The following is a 26,650-nucleotide window of genomic DNA, read 5'->3' on the forward strand; positions in this document are numbered from 1 at the left end:
TGTTTGCTGTCACTTGTAAGATTGTTTGTACAAGGCTTGTAAATATGAAGAGATTGTTTACAAATTTAAGCTGGGGTCTACATGGCAATTTAGAACATTTTAGCAGTTAAAAATAGCTAATATAGACTCACTATGTGTCAGGCACCAAACATTTTTAATATATTAGCTTACTTAATCCTTGTAACAACTTTACAAAGTGGGAATTAATATCATCCTCATTTTAGAAAATGCCCCATTAAGAAACTGAGGCAGAGAAATTAATAACATGTCAAAGGATATTGAACATATTTTGTTAAGCTATCCAAAATAGTCACTTTGAACTTTGGTTGAAGCCCCTTACTCCACCTTTTTTGTTAACTGAAAGTAGAGGAGTCGGTCAGATTCTCCTACCAAATAAGTTGTGGGGTTTTTTTCATTATGCCTAATTGCCTTGTGACAGTTTCCTCTTACATAATTAGTGTTACGGTATACAGTCAACTTATGGGGTCATGTTTAGATTGCCTGTGTTTGGAATTCTTGAACTTTGGAAAACAAAACGGCAGCAAAAGTGGTCTGGCTTAGTCTGTGTTATTGAGTATGGTGACTCCTGAGGCTGGTCTATAAAGCATATGCCCATACAAGGGTTTCTTTAGCTTAGACTATCCCATACATTGCCTAAAGACTTAGTAAATTATAATCTCGTACATGCTGTGTAAACATTAAGTGATCCAGTTACTGTTGTTTTAAAAATTAAAAAGTTGTAATTTTTTTTAGGACATCATAAACTGCATAGGTGGATTAAATGTCCTCTTTCCTTTATTGGAACAAATTAGTCACTTTAGTGGAGGACAGATTCCTGAAGAAATGAAGGGAAGAACAGTTTCTGAATTGATAACACCTGTAGAAGGAGATTGGGTGGTATCGACCTCCACAAGGACATCAGGTATTAAGAAAAAATTAATATAAAATAGTCAGTGAAAATTTTGAGAACTAATTGAAACAGAATAAAATGTCTTGTTACCATTAGGAAGAAACTTAATTACTTGTAGCTGAAGCTGCCTATCCCTCATTTTACTAATGTAATTCAGGAAGTTTATAATACATTGATCAGAAAACTTAAGATGTTGGTTTTACTCTTATCCATAGTTTGTACTCTTACTGGAAATATGACAATATTGTTTAATTTATGGTAGAGAAAATATTTACATGTACATATAAGTATACAGTATACAGTTGTTGCTTTCTCTGATATTTGTGTTCTGTGAGTAAGTGACCGGTAGAGGCAAATTTCTCAACCAGATTCTTTATATGTAGTTACAATATTCATTATGATACAGAAAATATGATATAAAAGTGATTAGAGTAATTATGATAACTAATGACATGTTCACAATTCCACAGAGTCAAGACTAGAGAGAAGTTTAGTTGCAACGTTTATCTTGATTGTGAAACACTTTATTCAAAGACATCCTATTAATCAGGATAATCTTATTCACTCCCATGGAGTTGCTACACTTGGAGCCTTACTTCAGAAGGTGAGTTAGTTTAACATGTAGATGTGGCTGATGATTATAATTAACAGTTAGTGTGGGGGGTTTCTTCCTAATAAATCTTTTTTTTAAGTTACACTATTATAACTTGTTATATTAGTGGATATAATTTGTTTCAGAAGTAGATTTTAAGAACTACTCAATCACCTTATACAAGAATTACTTATCTTACATAACAGGGCCTTGCTTGTTAGCTTTGTTATTTGTGATATTTAATCCATGTATAACATTAAAAAAATATGTTCTAGCATGACTTCAGACAAATTAATGTTTTAAATTTTTTACATTTTTCTAATCAAGATTTTTATATTTAGTAGATGTTCTGAATAAATTATTTGAAAGTATAGTTTAATAACAATAATTTAAACTGAATTTTACAGATTCCTTTTCTGTTTGGATTTCAGGTGCCAAGCACCTTGATGGATGTTAATGTCTTGATGGCAATTCAATTACTAATTGAACAGGTATCATTAGAGAAAAATATGCAGCTCTTGCAACAAATGTATCAATATTTACTCTTTGACTTCCGTATCTGGAACCGTGGAGATTTTCCCTTTCAAATCGGTAAGAGCAAGCTATTAGACAAACTGTTATAGTTGTTTTAGAAATATATAAATATATGTGACTTCATTTTAGATTTATCATTTAAGAGTGAGCTTTCTGTTTTAGGTCATATACAGTATCTTTCCACCATCATCAAAGACAGCAGGAGAGTTTTCCGAAAGAAGTATGGTGTGCAGTTTCTCCTAGATACACTTAGGATTTATTATGGGTATGATGTCCTCACGCCTTCCGAGTTTGCTGTTTTCTGCCTGCTACTTGATTGAAATGTCTAGATTATGTATTTTCCAGCAATTCTAATATCTTAACTTGATAGAGGTAGGATTGTCTGGAGGTCAAAATGACGAACAATGGATCAGATACTTTGGGTTTGAATCCTGTGTTTCATTAATTGACTAACCATAGGCAACTTACTCAACTTTTTTGTGCTTAAGTTTTCTGTTCTGTGACAAGGACATTCTATGGTTGTATTGAGGATTAAATTAAATGAGTTAGTGATGTGTCTGCCACACACTGATTGTTATATAAGTAATATTGTTACATAAGTATAAGATATAAATTTATATTTTTTTCAGTGAAACTCCTAACTTTAAAAGGTTTTCTATTAGAGCCTGACCTGTGGTGGCGCAGTGGATAAAGCGTCGACCTGGAAATGCTGAGGTCACTGGTTCGAAACCGTGGGCTTGCCTGGTCAGGGCACATATGGGAGTTGATGCTTCCGGCTCCTCCCCCCTTCTCTCTCTCTGTCTCTCTCTCTCCTCTCTAAAAATGAATAAATAAAATTTAAAAAAAAGGTTTCCTTTTAGAAAAGCCAAAGATACCATAAATTCTTTTTTAAAAATTAAATTTATTGGGTAACATTGGTTAATTACATTATATTATTCTAATAATTACATGGAAACATCTTTAAATTATGAATATTTATATAAAAATGTACAAATATATAAAAATTTCAATTTCAATTTTTGCACTTTTACTTCTCTTTCAGGAATGATTGTAAATATAGTGAGCTGTCTCTAGATGATATTCGAACAATAAGGACTTCTTTGTATGGACTAATTAAATATTTTCTGTGCAAGGGTGGAACTCATGAAGAGATACTAAGTATTATGGGTTACATAGCTGCCATTAATGAAGAAGAACAGGTACTGTGCCCAAGATAACCTAATTTTTCTTTTTTTTTTGTATTTTTCTGAAGCTGGAAACGGGGAGAGACAGACAGACTCCCGCATGCGCCCGACCAGGATCCACCCGGCACACCCACCAGGGGCGACGCTCTGCCCACCAGGGGGCGATGCTCTGCCCCTCCGGGGCGTCGCTCTGCCGCGACCAGAGCCACTCTAGCGCCTGGGGCAGAGGCCAAGGAGCCACCCCCAGTGCCCGGGCCATCCCTGCTCCAATGGAGCCCCGGCTGCGGGAGGGGAAGAGAGAGACAGAGAGGAAGGAGGAGGGTGGGTGGAGAAGTAAATGGGCGCTTCTCCTATGTGCCCTGGCCGGGAATCGAACCCGGGTCCCCCGCCCGCCAGGGTGACGCTCTACCGCTGAGCCAACCGGCAGGGCCCCTAATTTTTCTTTTTAACATTTAAGTTGCTTATCATTTTCTTTAACTGTATACGTGTATAATAAACATATATTGAGGACAATGTTTATAATGTCACATACAATATTATGCAATTAAAGAAGTTTTATCTCCTAACAATGTTTAGTAAACTAGGTGAAGGTATAATGAAATATCAATATTTTAATTAACTAGAGAGTACGATGTATACTCTCTATTACTATTACTCAAAGTAATAGCTGCTTTGTCTGGCAATTCTGAGCCTATTTTCATAGATCACATAATGTATATTTACCTATCATCAGAGTTACTGGTCAGATTTCTAACATGAATTTTAATGTAACTTAAGTTCATAAAAATTTTGCATCAAGTAAATTGTAAATATATTTCTATTGTAAATACTTTTATATACATGATTTATTCATAGCTCAGAACTACGCATTAATACAGTGCTGCTCAGTGTATGGTTGCCAACCTGCTTTACCTGGGAACTTTTTAGAAATGAAAATACACTGCTGACTCAGGCCGCCAGGAGATTCTGGTGCTTGGTAGGATTTGAGAATCACTGGTATAAATAGAGAGACCAGAAATTACATTTCCCACTTGTACATTTGGAAGTATATGTTCAGTGACATTAGGTCACATATTTGATAAACCCGAGGCTAGAAGCACTGAGTGTATTTACTACTGTTTCTGTGCTCTTTCGATATATCACTGTCAACACCAGATTTGAGCAGTTTTAATTTATGTTGACTCAAATACTTTTCCCTGTATCATGAAATATTTATTGTTTACTCAGTGTTTACATGACTTTATAATTATATGTAATTATGTATAAGGTTGGAATACTTCAGAAGCTTCTTATTTAGAATAATGAGTAGCCATCTTATTTCATGATAACTGTATTGTCACCTGCTATGATTCATTGCCAATGACATTTTCTTAGTCAGCTCAAAGAATTATTTATTGAAAACTTACTATATCTATAAAATTATAGTAGCCATTGTAGGTTTATAATGGTGAATATATTATCATTTTTACTTTTAGCCTAATGGAGGCAGGGGTGAATAAGAGATGTTTATAAATAGTTATGAAACAGAGTATGATAACATCTGAAAGAGAGATACAGAGTCCTGTGAAGTTTTCATAGGAGAGTATTACATGTGGAGGAGACCAGGGAAGGCTTTATGGAAGAGATGGCTTTTTGTATGGACAAAGCAGGATAGTTATGGTTCAGCAGGTAAATATGGTAGTGAGAAAATGCACAAAAGGAAACGGAATACACCAAAACCAAAATGGAGTGAAAAGCAAGGTTCAGAGGACATCTAATAGTTCAGTTATTCTAGAACATTAGAGTATGTAGGATTTAGTTAAGTAACTGTGGTTTTTATTTTATATGGCTTCTATAAATGAATGTTATTTGTTTTGTCTTGTTTAATTTTAAAAGCTCTTTGGAATATTGGATATACTCTTTAGTCTCTTGCGTACCAGCCCAACTAGAGGTCAGCTCTTCTTATTGCTGTTTGAACCAGGAAATGCTGACATACTTTATGCCTTGCTCTTAAATCAGAAGTACTCTGACCGACTAAGAGAAATCATTTTTAAGGTACAAACATTTTTTAAATGTCTTTATATTTTGGGAAGTTATGGTAAATGAATTTACTTGGAATATATGCGTTCTATGACTATTAATTTTTTCATATCTACTATATAATTTTAAATTGTCACACTTGTTTTGATATATACTATTTTTCATGTTTTTGGTTACATATTTAAAAACTGATTATATTGTTATCTTATTAATCATTTCAGTGGAAAATGTACTTTTCATACCATTGTCAATATAAAACCTTTCACCTTCATTTTGACTTATGGTAGGTGTACAGGACAGATCATAACTAACCTTATGTAGCACTGTTTGTCAGGTACTAAACACTTTTCATATACTAGCTTACTTAGATCTTTCAACAATTTTATGAAGTGGATATTTTCACCACCACTTTACAGATGAAAAACTGAGGCAGAAAAGTTTGTGTTTTGTCAGAGGATATAGAACTTTTTTTTTAAGCGAGATAGAGAAAGAGAGACAGAATAGGAAGAGAGATGAGAAGCATCAACTCTCATCAGATTTGTGACACCTGAGTTGTTCATTCTTTGCTTTCTCATATGTACCTTTGACTGGGGGGCTCCAGATGAGCCTGTGACCCCTTGCTCAAGCCACCACTTGGGCTTCAAGCCAGCGACCTTTGGGCTCAAGCCAGTGACCATGGGTTCATGTCTGTGAGACCCCGTGCTCCAGCTGGTGAGCCCACGCTCAAGCCGAATGAATCCACACTCAACCCGGTGACCTCGGGGTTTCAAACCTGGGTCCTCAGCGTCCCAGGCTGATGTTCTATCCACTGCGCCACCACCTAGTCAGGCTAATATAGAATTTATTTTATTAAAATATCCAAAATATCTCAAGCTCTAAATTTTGGCTGAAACCACCCAATTCCTCTTTTTTGTTAACTAAAAGCAAAGGGGTCAGTCATATTTAACTGCGGGATACATTCTTTTTTTTTCCCCCGATTTATTCTCTTGTTCATTATGCCTACTTGCCTTATAACAGTTGTTTCCTTTATATCATTAGTGTTATAGTATAAAGTCAACTTATGAGGTCATATTTGAATTGCCTATGTTTGAAATCCTTAAACCTTAGAAAACAAAGCTACACTAAAGATGGTCTAACATAGTTTCTTGCATATTGGTTATGGTGACCCCTGAGGCCACTCTTTAAAGTGTCTGTCTACACAAGTGTTTGTTCATAGAGATTGTTATTTCTTCAAAATTGACCTTGAAGGGATTGTTCATAATATTATTTTGAAGATTACCCTTTCCATATACAGTTTTAGTATCTCACTTTGAAAAATATTTTCATTCCAAGAAGTATGTTGTTACTAATTTATTCACCCACTTTAGTATATTGATGGGTTGCTTCACAAAATGTTTTTTTGTTATTAAAAATTATTTTGACCTGACCTGTGGTGGCACAGTAGATAAAGTGTTGACCTGGAATGCTGAGGTTCCTGTTTCAAAACCCTGGGCTTGCCTGGTCATGGCACATACAGGAAGTAACTACTATGAGTTGATGCTTCCCTCTTCTCCCTCTACTTTCTCTTTCTTTTTCTCTCTCTCTCCTCTCTCTAAAAATCAATAAATAAAATTTAAAAAATGATTTTGATAAATAATTATTACATAAATAGATTACTGGATTTACCTAGAAGTATCTTTTTTCTCTTTTAGAACACATCTTGTTCCTCTTACAATCTATGGGCTTTGTTTCTATCTATGCCTTAGTAGCCATTAAAAGAAAATTTAAATTATTTTTTTCATCTGACAAGAAATACATATAAACTGTAATTTTTAAAACATATTAATTATTCTAATGCTGATGTGTTGTAGTCTAATTTTTAAATGATAGTATGATATTGAGTACTACTTCCTATTAGTGCAGGGGTATTTTTTTTAATACTTAAGGAATAAAATTATGCTCCAAGAAACATATTACACCAATATTTTATGCAATATTAACCTAAGTGACAAACTATTCTTAGTTCTTTGTGTTGAGAAGATGTATTACTGTTGTGACCAGGTTATGGAACAAATGCTGAAATGCACCAATGTATATGAACGAAGTAAACAACGTATTCGACTCAGAGAAGTTGGCTACTCAGGATTGGGACTCCTTCTAAATGAAGCACCTGTTAATACTTGTCTCATTAAAAACCTCATTAATCAAATCATAAACACAGGTATGACTAAGGCTGATGATACTAATGGTTTTTTAAATGTTCTTTATAGTAGTGTAATTCTATTTGATGGTTCGCAGTTGTTTTCCCCCTGATGTTCTTTTTTTTTAGAGAGAGTCAGAGAGAGACAGGAAGGGAGAGAGATGAGAAGCATCAACTCATAGTTGTGGCACTTTAGTTATTCATTGATTGCTTCTCATAAGTGCCTTGATGGGGGAGGAGCAGGAGGCTCTAGCCGAACCAGTGACCCCTTGGTCAAGACAGCAAGTTTGGGCTCAAAGCAGCGACCATGGGGTCATGTCTGTGATCTTACATTCAATCCAGGTGACCTTGGGGTTTTGAACCTGGGTCCTCAGAGTCCCAGGTTGATGCTCTATCCACTGCGCCACCACCTGATCAGGCTTCCTTATGTTCTTTTATTCTCCTTCCTCAGTTTGTTTTTTAAATACCTGTTATTTGATTCAGCAAGGCTTTCCTTGGGTACTGTTTCTTTTTTCTTTTTTTTTTTTTTTTTGTGACAGAGAAAGACAGAGAGGGAGACAGACAGGGAGAGATGAGAAGCATCAATTCTTCGTTGCAGCACCTTAGTTGTTCGATTGCTTTCTTATATGTGCCTTGACTGGGGGGCTACAGCAGACCAAGTGACCCCTTGTGACACCTTGCTCAGGCCAACGACCTTGGGCTCAAGCTGATGAGCCTTGCTCAAACCAAGTGAGCCCGTGCTCAAGCTGGCGACTTTTGGGTTTCATACCTGGGTCCTCTTCGTCCCAGTCTGACGCTCTATCCACTGCGCCACTGCCTGGTCAGGCAGTGTCTTTTTTTCTCCCTAGGACATAATATAGCATCTTACTTGGTAGACCTTTAGTTAATGTTCATTGATTGAGTGATAAGTAAATAATTGAGCCTTTATAACATAAAAAAGAACACTAGAGGAAATATGTACAAAATACTTTTTTCTTTATGGAGCTTAAATTCTTAAAGGCAAATTAAAACTAATTTCAGATATTCTTATTTTTCTATAAACTTTTTAAGTACATACTAAAAACTAAAATTTATATCAGATGGGAGTTCAATTGATAAGAAAAGCTTTGTCTTGAGTGGATTACCATGTGGTTGATAAGATAAAACATGTGCTTAGAAAGATAAATAATAGTACAAGATCCGACTATACTGCTCACAAACATTAGGGGATATTTTACCGCTTCACATTCATTTTGAAATATCCCCTAATTTTTGTGAGCAGTATAGTATCAATATATTCAGGCATTCAAAAGAAAAGGATAATTATTTACAGTTTACTCAGAAAGATGTGAAACATTCTAAATCTATTGTCTTATAAAGTTTAAACATATCTATAATTTCTATTTAAAATAAAACAATTGTTTCAGCATTTATATAACTATTAGCAATGGTTATTTCTTTGAGAAAAGAAGAAAGCTGGAGGCATCAAACGTACTGACTTTAAGCTATAATACAAAGCTATAATAATCAAAACAGTATGCTGCAGGTATAAAAGCAGATGAAGAGGCTAGTGGAACAGAATGAAGAACCCAGAAATAAACATGTACGTATACAAACAACTAATATTTGACAAGGGATCTAGTAATACTCAGTGGGAAAAGATAGTCTCGACAGTAAATGATGTCAGGAAAACTGAATATTTATATACAAAAGACTGAAAATGGACCTTATCTTATACCACTTAGAAAAATTAACCAAGTGTACTAAAGATTTAAATGTAAGACTTGAGCTGTAAAACTAGTAGAAGAAAACAGGAAATAGCTCCTTGACATAGGTCTTGACAGGGGTATTTTGGATGTGACACCCAAAACATTAGCAAAAAAAAAAATGTCAAAACAAGTTGCACTACACACAAAAGCTTCTGCACAGCAAAAGAAATTATCACTAAATGAAAAGACAACTTGCAGAGTGGGAGAATATATTTGCAAGTCAAATCTGATAAAGGGTTAATACTCAAAATTTATAAGAAAGTCATACAACTCAATAGCAAAGAAAATGAACAAAGAACCTGAATAGATATTTTTCCAAAGAATATGTACAAGTGGCAACAGGTACATGAAAAGGGGTGTAATCCTTAATTATTGGAGAAATTTAAATCAGAGTTATGAGATATCTATCATTTCACACCTGTTAAGATGGCAGTTATCAGCAATACAGTAGGTGTCTGACCAGGCTGTGGCACAATGGATAGAGTGTCGGACTGGGATGCACAGAACCCCAGTTCGAAACCCCAAGGTTGCTGGCTTGAGTGTGGACTCACCAGTTTGAGCACAGGGTCGCTGGCTTGAGTGTGGAATCATAGACATGGCCACATGGTCGCTGGCTTGAGCCCAAAGGTCGCTGGTTGGAAGCCCAAGGTCGCTGGCTTTTGCAAGGGGTCACTCACTCTGCTGCAGCCCCTGGTCAAGGCACATATAAGAGAGTAATCAATGAAAAATTAAGAAGACTAAGGAGCCTCAGTGAAGAATTGATCTCTCTCCTTCCTGTCTGTCTGTCCCTATCTCTTTCTCTCTCTCTCTCTCTCTCTCTCTCTCTCTCTCACACACACACACACACACACACACTCACACACACTCTATAGGTAAGTGCTGGTGAAGACACACACACACACACACTCTGTAGGTAAGTGCTGGTGAAGATGTGGAAAAAAAGGAACAATTGTGCACTATTGGTGCTAATGTAAATTGGTACATCCACTGTGGTAAACAGTATGGAAGCTCTTAAAAAAATTAAGAATAGCCTGACCTGTGGTGGCACAGTGGATAAAGTATCGACCTGGAATGTTGAGGTGCTTGGTTCAAAACCCTTAGGCTTGCTTGGTCAAGGCATAATATATGAGAAGCAACTACTATGAGTTGATACTTCCCGCTTCTCTCTCTTTCTCCTTTCTCTAAAATCAATAAGTCAAATCTTTAAAAAAAATTAAAAATAGATCTGCCATATGATCCAGCAATTCCATGGGTGTATATCCAAAAGAAATGGAACTACTGGCTCTAAGAGATCTACACCCCCATATTCATTGCACCATTATTTATACTAGCCAAGACATAGAAACAATGTAAGTGTCCACGACAGATGAATGGGTAAAGAAGACGTGGTATATATAAATATATGCAATGGAATGTCTTGTCATCTGTGACAACATGGAAGCATCTGGAAAGCATTCTGCTAAATGAAATGTCAGACAGAAGACAAATACTGTATAATCTCGCTTAGGTGTGAAGCCTCAAAAAATCAGCTCATAGAAACAGAGAGTCGATTGGTGATTGCCTGGGCTCAGGGAGTGGGGGGAATGGTAAAAGTGGTCAAAGGGTACAAATTTTTAGTTATGAGTGAGTTTTGGGTGTCTAATATACAGCATGGTGACTATAGTTAACAATATTGTATTGTGTACTTGAAAGTTACTTAGAGAACAGATCTTAAATTTTTACCACAAAATGAAAAATGATAACTATTTGAGTTGATGGATGATAACCTTATTGTGGTGATCCTTTAACAATATGTAAATATATCAAATCATGACATTATGTATCTTTAATTTATGCAATGTTTTATATCAATTATATCTTAATAAAGTTGGAAAAAATAAAAGGGAATCTGTTGTCAGCAAAAATAAAATAAAAATGAAGCAATTTTTCAGCATTTATGTAACTATTACCTACAGTTTTTTCTTTGGTCATCTCTGGAATTTCATTTTAACTTTGTTTTTTCCCACCACAGATTCTGCTGTTAATTTCAAAGATCTGTTATCTGTGGTATATATATCTCACAGAACATGTATAAGTGTCAGGGTGGTCATCTGCAGAAAGGTCGGTAAACTTTTAAGATACACTTTTAAAATAGCAGTTTCATTATACTATGGATAACTTTAAGATTGAGTATTTGCACCAGATAGCAGGTTCAATATCTATTATTTTATGAATGATACAATTTTATAGTTTCCTTTTTTGAGGTGAATTAATTTCATGTCCTCACAAGCAATCAGCGTATGAATTTGTTCTTCTTAGTCCTATATGGGCTCCTGGAAATAGGCCCTTTCTAGAGTTAAAAATGTATTACCAGATAATGGTTTCTTTACTATGAACTTTCCATCAATATGACCATTTCTAATTCATCTATTGTATTTATTTTTGAGTTTCTGAATCTTTTGGACTTTATGGTAAGAATTTTCTGTAATTTGTTTGACTATTCCAACAGTGATTTACCTTCAGTGTACCCGTTTAACCTTTGACTAAGTCAACAATTAGTTATCCCCTGTAATTCTTTCAGATTATAACGTTGTCTCTCCTCCACTAGTAACCACTGACCTGTCTAGTATTTAGTTTGCTTCCTTGTGCTTCTTTCTTACTTCCTGATTATGTCACAGTATTTTTCCATCAGTAAATGTGGATATGTAGATTTTTCTTTAATAGCTAACCTAGGCTTTCATTTTGGGGCTATTCTATAAAGTATTATCTTGTTTCTTGTCGATGGACGCTAGGTTGTTTCCTCTTTTTTTCATGTTAGTAAACTTCTATTAAGAACATTCTTTGCATGTATCTTTACCATCATGGTAATAATCTGTAGGGCATAATCCAGAAATGGAATTGTATGTCAAAAGTATTTAAAATAACCATTTTGATGGATTTTGCCGTGTTGGTCGTGTAAATTGATCCTTTCAGTGTGCAGTTAGAAACAGCTGTCCATGTAACCTAGTTTTTATACAAGCAACGCTTAATCTGGAAGTAAAAAGAATTGGTATACTGTACCAATAGAGGAGTGGTAGCTCACTGATTTATAGCATTAGTGAAGAAACTTCACATGTCATTGTGCCTCATTACTTTCTGTATCAGTATCAGTGTACATTAGAACTATTAATATTGAAGTCCCCACCAACATTATTCATCTCCTGCTATGTAAAATTGTCTGAGTTGGAAATTCTGATAAAAGAGGTGTCTAAACACAGGGTGCCAAAGTCCTTTTCATCTACGTAGAAGTTTATTTGCTTTGTGTTAAAAATGTCTTAAAAGATCTTAACTGAATTTCTGCCAGTGTTTGAAAATTGATTTATTCCATAAAAAGCGAAACGGTTGGATATGTGAGATCATACACATTGCCATGTCAGTGTCTGCTCTTTAATTTTCATTTCTTATTCTAGTTAAACATCAGCTTCCATTTTATTGGAATTAGTGTTTTGGAATTAGAGTTTAGCTTTCTTTTGTTTTCACAATGTAGAGTGAATGAAAAAAATATTTTTGCAAAAGCCACCATTTACTTTGCCTAGAAAAAATGAGCTGGAAAAATATTATTCTTGGGGCACTTAGGTTCTGCCGAAGTGTCTTGTGTATCTTATTTACACCCCCCCCCCCATACCTAGTGCCTACTGTGTCTGCCCCACAGTAGATGTTCAGTGTTTGCAGTCGAATGTAATAAGCTCAGGAAAAGTAAAAAAATGTAATAGGCTCAGGAACAGTACTTAGTTAAGAGGATATATTACATTTTAAATATTCCTTCATTCTACTTATGTTTTCTCTCCGAGCAAATTAAATTAATAACATGAGTGTGTTGACTTGTGGAGGACTATTTATCTGTTTTCCTTTTCCTTGCAGCAAATATTTGAGTACATCCTTGCTCTGTAATGAAATATGTGAATTAGTTACAAACATATCTGCCCTCCAGATAGTTTCTTTATTTTTACAGAGACAGAGAGAGAAAGTCAGATAGGGACAGACAGATAGGAACAAGGAGAGATGAGAAGCATCAATCATCAGTTTTTCGTTGCGACACCTTAGTAGTTCATTGATTGCTTTCTCATATGTGCCTTGACCGTAGGCCTTCAGCAGACCGAATAGTCCCTTGCTCAAGCCAGCGACCTTGGGGCCAAGCTAGTGAGCTTTGCTCAAATCAGATGGGCCCGCGCTCAAGCTGGCGACCTCGAGGTCTCGAACCTGGGTCCTCTGTATCCCAGTCCAACGCTCTATCCACTGCACCACCACCTCGTCAGGCCAGATTGTTTCTAATACAGTTAAAGGCATAATCTTTTGAAAGTGTACCCTTGGAAAGTTTAAGTTACTTTGTCATTAAAAATAATTGAAAAAAAATTGTTTTTGATGTGAAGTATTTGTACTTTTTGACGAATTTGTGTTCTTAATCTCTTTACAGATTTTACAGATCGTACAGTCCCAGCCCGATGCAGCACATCAGATATCTCAGCAAGTGGGTTGGCAAGACACGTTAGTTAGACTTTTTTTAAAAACAAATTTTGAAAATGGAAATACTCTTCATAAGCACAATAGGGCTGTTTTAATGAAAGACAATGATAAAAATGTATCAGCTGAAGACATTAAGAGGAACTTTGATGACAAGACAGGTGATGAAAAAATCAACTCTTTTGCCTCAGTCAGTGTGCCTTCTGATCAGTGGAGTTTAGAAGATGGACACTCTCTAGATTCAAACACACCATTATTTCAAGAAGATAATAGCTCTGTGGGAGAATTGTATTTCAAATCAGAGAATCAGGAAGAATTCTGGCACAATAACCCTTCACATTTGAGTTTAGATCTCAGTGGAATTGACTCATGTGAACTGAGTGACAGTGGAAATCAAATGCCAGATAGCTTGCCCAGCACACCATCCCCCATTGAATCCACTAAGTCATTTTCTGTGCAATCTGACAAAGAAAGCGGCGTCACAAATGATGTGGGCTTTAGTGATGACTTCTCTTTACTCGAAAGCCCAGAGGTAAAATGCCTTATTTGTCTAAATGCTCTTTCTATTTTTATATGTCTATTATATACTTCTAATCCTTGGAAATGTATAATTTTATTTTTATATTTATGTTCTAAGTCTCATGATCTAAGATATTAGAAGCTTATAATTCACTAAATTATGCATGTCTTAAGAACAAAGCCAGTTTCTTACTCATCCTTGTATCTCTTTAGGACCTACTAATAAAGTTCCAGGTTCATTCAGACACTTTAATAATATGTTAAAAGATTACAGTTGGTATATTTGATGGCTCTTATTATGTGCTTTTGACATCTCCTTCCCTCTAGTAATTTAATATTACTTTATGCTTTTTATAGAGATGTGAGGATGAACTTCTTCAATTACTGACAAATATTTTGAACTATGTAATGTGTAAAGGACTGGAAAAGTCTGATGATGATACTTGGATTGAACGGGGGCAAGTGTTTTCGGCACTAACTAAATCAGGAATTTCCAGTGAGCTACTTCGACCATCAGATGAGATAAAGCTAATGTAAGCATTTGATTGGTGGTTTCCCCTCTCCTCCTGGAATGGGCAGGGGTCTAAAATATATTATTGAATATTAACCCAGTATTCAATGGATGTAGAGAAAAGGAGAAACTTTGTTTCAGCCTCTTTTCTATCTGTTGGGATCTAGAGAGAAGTCCAAAACTAGCTCCAATGTGAAGAGATTTAAACCCTAAATTTATTTAGGTTATAAGTCATTATGTATTTCTTGTTGTTTAAATTGTTTTCCTTGGCATTGAAGCACTTGATGCTTGTGTTACATATACAGTCTTATCCAAATTTGAGCGTTTCCATGATAAGGGAAGGCAGTAGTGTTTTCATGAAAATGATTTCTCTGAGCATTGAGTTCCCTGCATACGATAGGACACCTAACAATAGCACACCAGGAGAGAATTCTTTCTTTGTTTTTCCACAGAGCTTGACCCACAGTAAAACATATAAGGCTTTCTTTTCTTTCTTTTTTTTTTTTTTTAAATTTTTTTATTTTATTTATTCATTTTAGAGAGGAGAGAGAGAGGGGGAGAGAGAGACAGACAGAGAGAGAGAGAGAGAGAGGAGAGAGAGACGGGGGAGGAGCAGGAAGCATCAACTTCCATATGTGCCTTGACCAGGCAAGCCCAGGGTTTCGAACCAGCGACCTCAGCATTTCCAGGTCGACGCTTTATCCACTGCGCCACCACAGGTCAGGCAAGGCTTTCTTTTCTAACCATTCCAATTTCAGCTTTAAAGAAACTTTTAAGTACGTATTTCATGGAGACTTGAATGTGAATTATTTTCATAGTTTTTAATAATCAAGTCAACAGGTAACTTTTATTTTGTCATTTATTATTACATGTATTAAAAATAGATACTCCAAAGCTTTAAAAGTTGCTTTAAATTTTATTCAGGTGTTTTTAGGGGCCTGCCAGTGATAGTGTTTCTTTGGAGATACAGTTTTATTAAATAATAACTGGGTTCTTCAGAAAATACAATTTTAGCTCTGGTCGGGTTGCTTAGTGGATACAGTGTCGACCCGGCATGCCAGAGATTGCAGGTTCGACCCCTGGTCAGGGCATGTTTGAGAAGCAATCAGTGAGCACACAACTAAATGGAAAAACTAAGTGAAAGAGTTGATGCCTTTCTCTCTCTCCCCCCTTTCCTTCTCCTTTTCTTTCTCTCTCAAATCAATGGAAAAAATACATATAATTTAAAAATGGTCTTAAGAGAACTTTATTTTAAATTTAGTTTGCTGCAGAAGATGTTAGAATGGGCAGTCACAGAAAACAGAGAAGCAAAAACTAATTCAGTAACTGCTGAAAACGCCTTCCGACTCATGCTGATCATACAGGACTTTCTGCAGTCAGAGGGACTGATTAATTCAGACATGTGGACTGAAAAGGTGCAGTAATATCTCTTTAAATTATTTCTTTGGTAATGAAGAACCTTATTTAAACAAATAAATTTTGTATACCCTCTTTTCAGAGTATTAATGTTTAATCAGATGCAGTAAGCCATGGATCAGGTGTGATTGTCATAGATTTTGTTTGTGACTAGGATAAGTCTTCTGGCTTTTACTGACTGTACATTGAATTCGTTTTGAATTATTTATAATTTGTATTAGTGTTGGGGAAAACTCATCATCAGTAGGTTAAAGAACTGAATGTTTTTCTTTTTCAATTTTTTCTTTGCTGTAGCTTTTAGAAGATATGATGCTGCTTTTTGACTGTCTGTCAGTTTGCTATTCTGAAAACCCACTGTGGCTAAAACTCTCTCAAATTCAAATCCAGTTACTTCTAGGATTTATTGGAAGTGGTAATCTGCAGGTTTGTCAATTTTTTTTACATTATTTTGCATACTTGCAAGCAGTGTAGGAATTATTTGTGTGATAACTAAATGATAATATGTTCTCACTGTTTACCTTTTTATTCCAAAGATATCTTTGATTTTATTCTAGTTTCAGTTTTATGAGATTAGAAAGAAACTTAAGAGTCAGCTGATGTTTTTGTCTCAGTATAATTTTAAGGTTTCCTTTTAAAGTATTTATACAAAGCTTATATTAGAAGACATTACTCATATCTATATTTAGTGCAGCTAGAAGCTAGCCTGCTTACATAGATTATTTATACATGTACAGTTTAGGGCTTACATTTTAGGAAAATTATTTTGTAAGTTGTTGCATTCTATTTAAATGGTTTTTCATCCATCAAACACCTACTGGATGTCTGCCACATACTAGCTTTGTGCTGCATTTCCAAAATGAAAAAAATATGGACCCAAGGAATATTTAGTATTTCCAGTTTAAATTAAAATTTTTAACGGTTGGGGAAGTTCCATATGAGTTTTATTCTGTCACCTTTCTATTTAGGGTACTTGTGATAAAGTGGGTTGGATTAGTCATGACACGTACCCCACAGCCATTTACTTGGCCTTTTTTTATTTCTTTTGGCATTAGAATTTTAAGTACTCGGGGCTAAGAGGGTCAAGGGGAAGATGGTTTCTGATATACATGAACTTGCTATAATATTGATAAGAACATAAAGAGGTTAAAATTCCATAAGGTGCTCTATTTAAAAAAGGCCATGCTTTTTCTCAACCAGTTTTGGCATAGTGGATAGAGCGTCAGTCTTTGCTGCTGAGGTCCCAGGTTATTAATCTCGAGGTTACAGCTTGAGCACAGGATCACCAGCTTGAGCACATGGCTGCCGGTGTTGTGGGAACTTGAACATGATCCCAAGGTCGCTGGCTTGAGCAAAGGGTCACTGGCTTGGCTTGAGTCCCTTAGTCAAGGCACCTATGAGAAGCAATCAATGAACAACTAAAGTGATGCTACTACGAGTTGTTGCTTCTCATCATCTCTTTCCCTTCCTGTCTCTCCCTTCCCCCAAAAAAGAAATAAAAGTTAAAAAATAATTTAAAAGGCTATACAGTGGTCCTTCGTCTATTGTGGGGGTTAGGTTCCAAAACCCCTCGCAATAGGCAAAAATCCACGAACATAGTGACCTTATATTTATTTTATTATTTATATATATTTTAAGGCTTTCAATTTAATATTCTTTTAATATGTTTTAATTAATATTTTTTATATTTTCAATATTTAAGGTTAGAAAATGCTTATTTTACTGCAAAAATAATCAAAATAATAAATACATAAAATACCTATATACTGCAAAATCCCTCGATATAGCGAAAAATCTGTGATACAAAATTAGATATGTACAATTTTAAAATCCACAGTATAGTGAGACCATGAAAAGTGAACCAACCGTGATATGGCAAGGGACGATAGTATTTTGCACTAGATGTTGTAAAACAGGCTCATTGTGGAAAATACACAAAAGCACAAAGAGAAAAAGTAAATAACTTATTCACTATCTCATAGCCTAAAAGATAATAACTATTTTAGTATTTTTATGTGTGTATTTTTTCAGATGGTTGAAATCATCAATATTTTGACAAACTTTTTTTCCTCTTAATTATATCAAACTCATTTCCCCATGACACTAACTTTTTAAAGATAGTTTTTTTCATCATCATAAAATAAACATTCATTGTAAAAAAGCATGGAAATTTCAGAAAACCTAAACCAGAAAGTGGGCATTGTGATATATGAAGTTTGAATTATACTGCCTTTTTTATATATATATATATATATATATATATATATATATATATTTTTTTTTTTTTTTTTTTTTTTTTTTTTTTTTGGTAGAGAGAGGGGGGGGGACAGACAGACAGGAAGGGAGAGAGATAAGAAACATCAATTCTTTATTGTGGCTCCTTAGTTGTTCATTGATTGATTTCTCATATGTGCCTTGACCAGGGTGGGGGACTACAGCAGACCGAGTGACCCCTTGCTTGAGCCAGTGACCTTGGTTTCAAGCTGGTGAGTCTTGCTCAAACCAGATGAGCCCTCACTCAAGCTGGCGACCTCGGGGTCTTGAACCTGGGTCCTCCACATCCCAGTTTGATGCTCTATCCACTGCACCACTGCCTGGTTAGGCAAAGACTTTACTTATTCATTTTAGAGAGGAGAGAGAGAGAAAGGGAGTGAGAAGCAGGGAGCAACCGCAGTCTTCCAGGTTGACGCTTTATCCACTGCGCCACCACAGGTCAGGCGAATTATACTGCTTTTAAATGCCATTTGAAAATATATAAACTAAGACCTGTAAAAAATTATTACATTCCTTGTTTAGTAGTTCTGCTCTGAAATTGTATCCTTAAGATAGTAATCTGAAATACCTGCCATCTTTGTACACATAGATATTCAATGCAGTATTTTTTCCCCTCTACCTAGAAGTAGAATGAGAATAGTTTTTTTGACTCTTTCACTAATATTAACCTGATGACTTAAAGCAGTTGCAGCTAGCATGCTGATAGTTATTTATTTTATTATTATTTTATTATTTTATTTTTGACAGACAGAGAAAGAATCAGAGAGGGACAGATAGAGACAGACAGTCAGGAAGGGAGAGAGATGAGAAGTGTCAATTCTTCGTTGCTGCATCTTAGTTGTTCATTGATTGCTTTCTCATATGTGCCATAATATTAACTTAAAAGCAAAGCACAGAATATTTCACTTTTTATATAAGTAGTATTTTTAAAAAATGCATAGCATAACCCCCCAGAATTGTTAGTACGTACTGGTATTTTCTGGTTGATGGGAAAATGTATGACTTTTTTGTTAGATTTATTGGCCTCTATTAGAATTAATCTGCTTTAGTTAAAGACTAAAATGAAGGGCTTTGGAGAAAATCTGAGGGTAGAGAAGCTTCATTTGTAGAAGCTAAAGTTAAAAATAGAAAAGTTCAAGTATGAGTCTTCTTAGAGATTGTTTTCTCCAAAGCTATTCACTTCTTTAAGGCTTTAATAGAAAGAGGGCCCAAGGACTCTCACTGATGTGTCTTGTAAAAACCTATGCATACAAGTCAGACTAGCTTTTGGCACAAATGCATTCTTTTTTTTTTCAAGTGAGAGGAGGGGAGATAGTGAGGCAGACTCCCATATATGCCTCAACTGGAGATCCACCCAACAATGCCATTTAGTTCCAATGCTCAAGTACTTAGCTACTTTTAGCACCTGAGGCTGATGTGCTCCAATGGAGCTATCTTCAGTGCTGAGGGCCATGCTTGAACCAGTCAAGCCACTGGCTGTGGGAGGGGAAGAGATAAAGAAGGGAGACAGGAAGAAGGGAAGCAGATGGTCAGTTCTCCTGTGTGTCCTGACTGGGAATTGAACCTAGGATATTCATACACTTGGCTGATGGTCTACCCACTGAGCCACCGGCCAGGGCCTACAAATGCATTCTTGAAGTGATGTCAGGTTCTAATATTTTTGTTGTTGTTGTTGCTTCTTTTTATTTTGAAAGTAATAATATTCAGAATTGGGGTTTATAGTAAAGGGAGAAGGAGATACTATATCATTTGTCCTGTTATGGATTTTCAGGCTTAAATCTTTATCACAGCCAAAAGGAGGCCCATTTGTGACCTCATTTACCTTTCTCTTGGGGATTAAGGCCTGAGCCTAATAGTAATACAGATTGTTCCTTTGCATGGTCATTTCAAGGATAATTAGATTTCTGATCAAGGACTTGGTCTCCTGTGTAACTGTCCTTTATGTATCAGAATGCTTTTGATTCCAAATAACAGAAACATCAAGCCCAACTGACTTATTAAGACTTACTGGCTCATGTAGTTGAAACTTCTGCAGTTAAGGTCAGTTTAAGGCTCCAGGTCCATTTACTTGCTGTTCTCACAGTACTGCTCTCCATCATGTGTTAGTTTGTCCTAAACGTGGCTGCTTTTATTGTCAACTGCTATTGGGGTTATATGCTTCCATATTCGTATCCAGAGAAAGAAAGTGCTTTTTCCTACAGTCACTGTTTGTAAATAGTTCTTCATGGATCTCTTGTGTTTCTACATATTTTATGAATAGAGATACCAGATGTCTTTGTTATGAACTTTCTGAGAATGCATGTATAATGAAAAGCAGAGATCATGTCTCCCCTCCAGAACAAAAGGCAGGTTTATTTACTTTCTAGCATAATAAAGGTAATGTCTCTCTCCCAGGCAAAATTTAGATGTACTTATGGCCCCATATAAAAGATTTGGGTTCTCTATGCTTGGGGTTTCTCTCCTATAATGCAACCACTGTGTGTGCAGACATCATCTAGTCCTATTTATCTCTCACCATGGGAATTGCAATTTGGGGAACCAAGGTAAATGCTGATATTCTGGCTATTACTAATGCTGTAGATCTTTGTTTCTAATCCAGGAGTCTCATGTTTTCTGCAGAATCTATGAAACTATGATAGGCTAACTTTTTAGCTTGGAAGGGATATATGAGACACTTTGCAATTTTTAATAGTTATTATATAAAAGTTCTGAACTTGCACTGATAAGGCTATTCCTGAATAAATCCCTGTGACAAAGACAATGACGTGAGTTGACTTTACTAGTCACTGTGAAAAGGTGTTGGGTATTCTATCTGACTCTTAACCTTTAGGACCTAATGTTGGAACTAGAGATAGAATCATGTTCCCATTCTTGCAGACTGTAAGAGGAATGGGCGGGATGTTGGATGGTTAATTATCCATCACAACTTAATTCCAAATTAAGCATGTGCTACATTTATAAATTTAAAGACAAACAACTTCAGGAAGAGTGAAAGAAATTTTGCTGTCATTAATGTCTCTTTTTAAAAAAATTTTCTTTAGAAAATTAAAATTGGTGGGGTGACATTGATCAATAAGAGTACAAAGGTTTCGGGGAATGTCTGCTATATTCTGCTTTTTCTCATGTTGTTTTTCTCCAGGTCTGTGCAATGGCATCAGCTAAGCTAAACACCCTTCTGCAGACCAAAGTGATTGAATATCAGGATGAAGCATGTTATATTTTAGGGAAGCTACAGCATGTTCTAAGTCAATCAATCAAGAATCAGACGGAAATCTACTCATTTCTGATTCCGCTCTTCCGTACCCTGGTTTCCAAAATTTATGAGCTTCTTTTCATGAGCTTGCACCTCCCTTCTTTACCTTTTACCAGTGGTAGTTCATCGTTTTTTGAAGATTTTCAAGAGTATTGCAGTTCAAATGAATGGCAAGTTTACATAGAAAAATATGTAAGTTTTATCTTTTTTGTGTGAGGTTTTTCTACTAAATTATTATTTTTATAGAAGTATATATTAAATTTTGTGTATTTTTTAAATAAGATTGTACCTGCTATGAAGCAGTATGAAACCCATACGTTTTATGATAGTCACGAGAATATGGCACTTTATTGGAAGGACTGTTATGAAGCCTTAATGGTGAATATGCATAAAAGAGACCGGGAAGGAGGAGAAAGCAAGCTAAAGTTTCAGGTAAAAATTGCTGTGCTTTTAATACCTAGCTTTTATGTTGATTTCAGGCATTTAATATTCACATGAGAGTAATAACACGTCTGAACTTTGAAAACAAATAGTATTTCTGGTGGTCTGAAATTATTACAGAACTGGAAGAAAAGCATCGATCAGTAACAATTAAAAATTTAATATCAAACTGTTTCATGCCTGACCAGATGGTGACACAGTGGATAGAGCATTGGACTGGGACACAGAGGACCCAGGTTCAAAATTCCAAGGTTGCCAGCTTGAGCACAGGCTCACCAGCTTGAGCACAAGCTCACCAGCTTGAGCACAGGCTCACCAGCTTGAGCACAGAATTGCAGGCTTGAGCCCAAAGGTCGCTGGCTTGAAGCCCAAGGTTGCTGGTTTGAGCCCAAGGTCACTGGTTTGAGCAGGGGTCACTTGCTCTACTGTAGCCCCCGGTCAAGGCAATGTAATAGCAATCAGTGAACAACTAAGGTGCCACAATGAAGAATTGATGTTTCTCATCTCTCTCCCTTCCTGTCTGTCCCTTTCTCTTTCTCTCTCTGTCTCTGTCACACACACACAAAAATGTTTCATATGTAGTGATTATGCAAAAATGCTTATTAAGCTGATAGTAGGTATTTATATGCAGTAGGGGTTTGAGTATAAATCAGTGCTTAGAGGGAAATTTATAGAATGAAATAATTATATTAGAATAAAAGAAAGGCATTAAGATTAATAATTTAAGTTTTCCTTAATTTATTATATTTTAAGTATAATACTTTAAGTATAAATTATTATAATTTAAATAACCTTAAGAAACTAGAAAAAGGGCCCTGGCCGGTTGGCTCAGTGGTAGAGGGTCAGCCCAGCGTGTGGAAGTCTCAAGTTCAATTCCCGGTCAGGTCACACAGAGAAGTGACCATCTGCTTCTCCATCCTCCCCCCTCCTCCTTTTCTTTCTCTCTTTTCTTCCTGCAGTCATGGCTTGATTTGAGCAAGTGGGCACTGGGCGCTGAGGTTGGCTCCATGGCCTCAACTCAGGCGCTGAAGTACCTCAGTTGCCAAGCAGCAGAGCAGTGGCTACAGGTGGTCAGAGCATTGCCCTATAGGGGGCTTGCTCGGTGGATTCTGGTCAGGGTACATGCGGGAGTCTATCTCTCTGCCTCCCCACTTCTAAATAAAATAAAATAAACTAGAAAAAGAAAAGTAATTTATTCTACATTAGTTTCTAAATCAATGAAATTGGAAGCAGAAAAACAATACAGATAATGAAACCAAAATCTAGTATTCGGCCCTGGCCGGTTGGCTCAGTGGTAGAGCGTCGGCCTGGCGTGCAGAAGTCCCGGGTTCAATTCCGGCCAGGGCACACAGGAGAAGCGCCCATCTGCTTCTCCACCCCTCCCCCTCTCCTTCCTCTCTGTCTCTCTCTTCCCCTCCCGCAGCCGAGGCTCCATTGGAGCAAAGATGGCCCAGGTGCTGGGGATGGCTCCTTGGCCTCTGCCCCAGGCGCTAGAGTGGCTCTGGTCTCGACAGAGCGACACCCCGGAGGGGCAGAGCATCGCCCCCTGGTGGGCATGCCGGGTGGATCCCGGTCGGGCGCATGCGGGAGTCTGTCTGACTGTCTCTCCTCATTTCCAGCTTCAGAAAAATACAAAAGAAAAAAAATTTTAAAAAAATCTAGTATTCACAATATCAATAAAATCAATAAATTTCTAGCCTGATTGACAAAGCAAGGAAATAAAAGTGAAAAATCACTAATACCTGTATGAAAGTGGAGGTATCACCACTGACTGCACAGACGTCAACCTGAACATAAAAGACTGCTACAAGCCAATCTATGAGCATAAATAAGATGACATACATGCAGTGAAACAATTTCTTGACAAATGCAAATTTCCAAAACAAATTCAATAATAAGTAGATAACTTAGATAGTGCTTTGCTAAAGAAATCTAATTTATTACTAAAAACCTCCCAAAACTGCAAACCTCAGGCACAGGTTGTTTTACTGGCAAATTTTACCAAACAGTTAATGGAGAAATTACACTAATTCTTCACAATCTCTTCAGAAATTAGAAAGGTGGAATCACTTTTCAATTCATTAAATGAGAGCAGTATTATCTTCATTCAAATCATATAAATTAGTATAAGAAAACTACAGACCAATATGCCCCAGGGACATAGGTGCAAACCAAATAGAGCAATACAATATGTCACAACCAGGTAGAATTTATCTTGGGAATTCAAGGCTGGTTTAGAATTTGGTAATATAATGGACTCCATTAGTAGACTTATCATGAATAAAATACATGATCATATCACTAGATGCAGAAAAGTATGTGACAAAATTCAACATCCATTTATGAGCAAAGCTCTCAGCAAACTGAAACTAGAAGGGAACTTCCTAAATGCCTACTAAAATCCTATTGCTATCATTGTATTTAAAAGTGAAAAACTCAGTGCTTTCCTATAGCATAGAGAAGATAGAGAGCTAGACAGGAATGTATTCTCACACTCCTCATCACTGTTCTGTTAGTTGTTGCAAATGCAGTAAGAACATAAAAAGAATTATTTTAAGGCATAAATATTGTAAAGGAATAAATAAAACTATTTGCAGATAACATGATTATCTGTAGAAAATTCTAAGGAATCAACTAAAGAATTCTTATCATTAATGAGGTTAGCAAGACTGTAGAATATAAGATCAATACACAAAATTTAATCATATTTCTGTGTGTTAAGCAATAAACAATTGGAAACTATGATTTTAAAAAATAACATTTAGAGTATCTCTAAACAAAATGAAATAGGTTATCAGTTTAATAAATTATGTACATGATCCATATGCTACGTACAAAATTGCAATGAAACAAAGAAGACCAAATAAATATACATGTTTTTTTCATAACATAGGCTCTTGTTGGTGAATTCTTTTTTCTTCTTCTTTTTCCAACCGAGAGGCAGGAAGATAGAGAAACAGACTCCTACATGTGTCCCTTCTGTGATCCACCCAGCAACCCCTGGGGCCATGCCTATTTGGGGCCATGCTCTCAGCTGAGCTATTTCAGCCCCTGAGGTGGAGGCTCTAAGGAGCCATCCTCAGCACCTGGAGCCTGAACCAGTCGAGCTATAGCTGCAGGAGAGAAAAAGAGAGGAAGGGTAGAGAAGCAGATGATTGCTTCTCCTGTGTGCCCTGACCAGGAATTGAGCCTGGGACTTCCACATTCTGGGCCAACACTCTACACTGAGCCAGCCAGCCATAACCGAGTTATTTTCTTAAGTTTTAAAAAATAAAGGGGTTATGGTTAGAATCATATGCTTCATTAAAGAAAATGATTCTAATGGAATAAGAAAATCCTATTGATTACTAGCTTCTTTTTTACTATATGATTTTATTGGGTCAAATTTTTAGAATTATGACATTAATATTTAAAATATACCTGTAAATATATGATTCAGTGGTATTACTGCTCGCTCTTTCAGGAATTTTTTGTGGAACCATTTAATCGAAAAGCACGCCAAGAGAACTTGAGGTATAATAATATGCTGAAACAACTTAGCAGTCAACAGTTAGCCACTCTGAGACGCTGGAAAGCGATACAGGTCTATCTTACATGTGAAAGGGGACCTTGGGCTAACAGGTATGAGTATACCGTTTATTAACCTTTTTCTTTAGAACTCTGGTCTAGAACTTTTTAAGCCATTGACCTCTCAATCCAGTTTGAAAAACTTTGGATTTATAAAAGAATATGGGAGATGGGAGAAGGGGACATTTATTTATTTATTTATTTATTTATTTAATTTCTGAGAGAGACAGGGAGAGAGACAGGAAGGGAGAGAGATGAGAAGCATCAACTTAACATAATAGTTGTGGCACTTTAGTTCATTGATTTCTTTACCATATGTGCCTTGATGGGGAGGGGGGCCTCCAGCCACGCCAGTGACCCCTTGTTCAAGCTGGCGAGCTTGAGTGTCAAGTCAGCAACCACAGTCATGTCTATGATCCTGCAGTCAAGCTGGTGAGATTGTGCTCAAGCTGAATGAGCCTGCACTCAAACTAGGGACCTCAGGGATTCCAACTTGGGTCCTTGGTGTCCCAGGCTGATGCTCTATCCACTGTGTCACTGCCTGATCAGGATATTTATTTATTTATTTATTTGAGGTGAGAGGAGGGGAGATAGGCTGACTCCTGGATGCGCCCTGACTTGAATCCACCCAGTAACCCCATCTGGGCTGATGCTTGAATCAACTGAGCTATTTTTAGTGCCTGAGGCCAATGTGCTGGGACACATTGAGCCATCCTCAGTGCCCTGGGCCATTCTTGAACCTATCGAGCCACTGGCTGCAGGAGGGGAAGAGGCAGAGAAGGGGGAAAGGTAGAGGAAGAGAAGCAGATGGTTGCTTCTCCTATGTTCTCTGATCAGGAATCGAACCCAGGACATCCATATGCTGACACTCTATTCACTGAGCCACCATCCAGGGCCTACATTTTGTAGTGTTTTTAAAAAATGCATTACAAAGTTACTTATATGTTCTTTCTCTGAAATCCATTAGAATTAGGCAAAATCCATTAAAATTAGGCTAGTTTTTAAAGACTTGGAAATTGTTAACAGA

The 26,650-nt window shown here is 36.4% G+C and overlaps 1 protein-coding gene across 8 annotated transcripts in view; it reads left to right on the forward strand.

Annotated features, from left to right (window-relative positions):
- NBEAL1 (neurobeachin like 1) overlaps positions 1–26,650 on the forward strand; it is a 181,925-nt gene that overhangs the window by 79,384 nt on the left and 75,891 nt on the right. For all 8 annotated transcript variants that reach the window (XM_066279146.1, XM_066279151.1, XM_066279145.1 and 5 more), the window contains 15 exons: positions 754–922; positions 1,381–1,514; positions 1,934–2,093; positions 2,199–2,301; positions 3,079–3,235; positions 5,096–5,254; positions 7,280–7,439; positions 11,178–11,266; positions 13,599–14,177; positions 14,522–14,697; positions 15,937–16,090; positions 16,386–16,514; positions 21,502–21,807; positions 21,898–22,047; positions 25,520–25,677. In XM_066279146.1, the coding sequence (XP_066135243.1) occupies positions 754–922; positions 1,381–1,514; positions 1,934–2,093; positions 2,199–2,301; positions 3,079–3,235; positions 5,096–5,254; positions 7,280–7,439; positions 11,178–11,266; positions 13,599–14,177; positions 14,522–14,697; positions 15,937–16,090; positions 16,386–16,514; positions 21,502–21,807; positions 21,898–22,047; positions 25,520–25,677 (2,783 nt within the window). The remainder of the gene's footprint in view (positions 1–753; positions 923–1,380; positions 1,515–1,933; positions 2,094–2,198; positions 2,302–3,078; positions 3,236–5,095; positions 5,255–7,279; positions 7,440–11,177; positions 11,267–13,598; positions 14,178–14,521; positions 14,698–15,936; positions 16,091–16,385; positions 16,515–21,501; positions 21,808–21,897; positions 22,048–25,519; positions 25,678–26,650) is intronic.

The sequence above is a fragment of the Saccopteryx bilineata genome, chromosome 5 (genome assembly GCF_036850765.1).
Source record: "Saccopteryx bilineata isolate mSacBil1 chromosome 5, mSacBil1_pri_phased_curated, whole genome shotgun sequence".
Taxonomy (NCBI): domain Eukaryota; kingdom Metazoa; phylum Chordata; class Mammalia; order Chiroptera; family Emballonuridae; genus Saccopteryx; species Saccopteryx bilineata.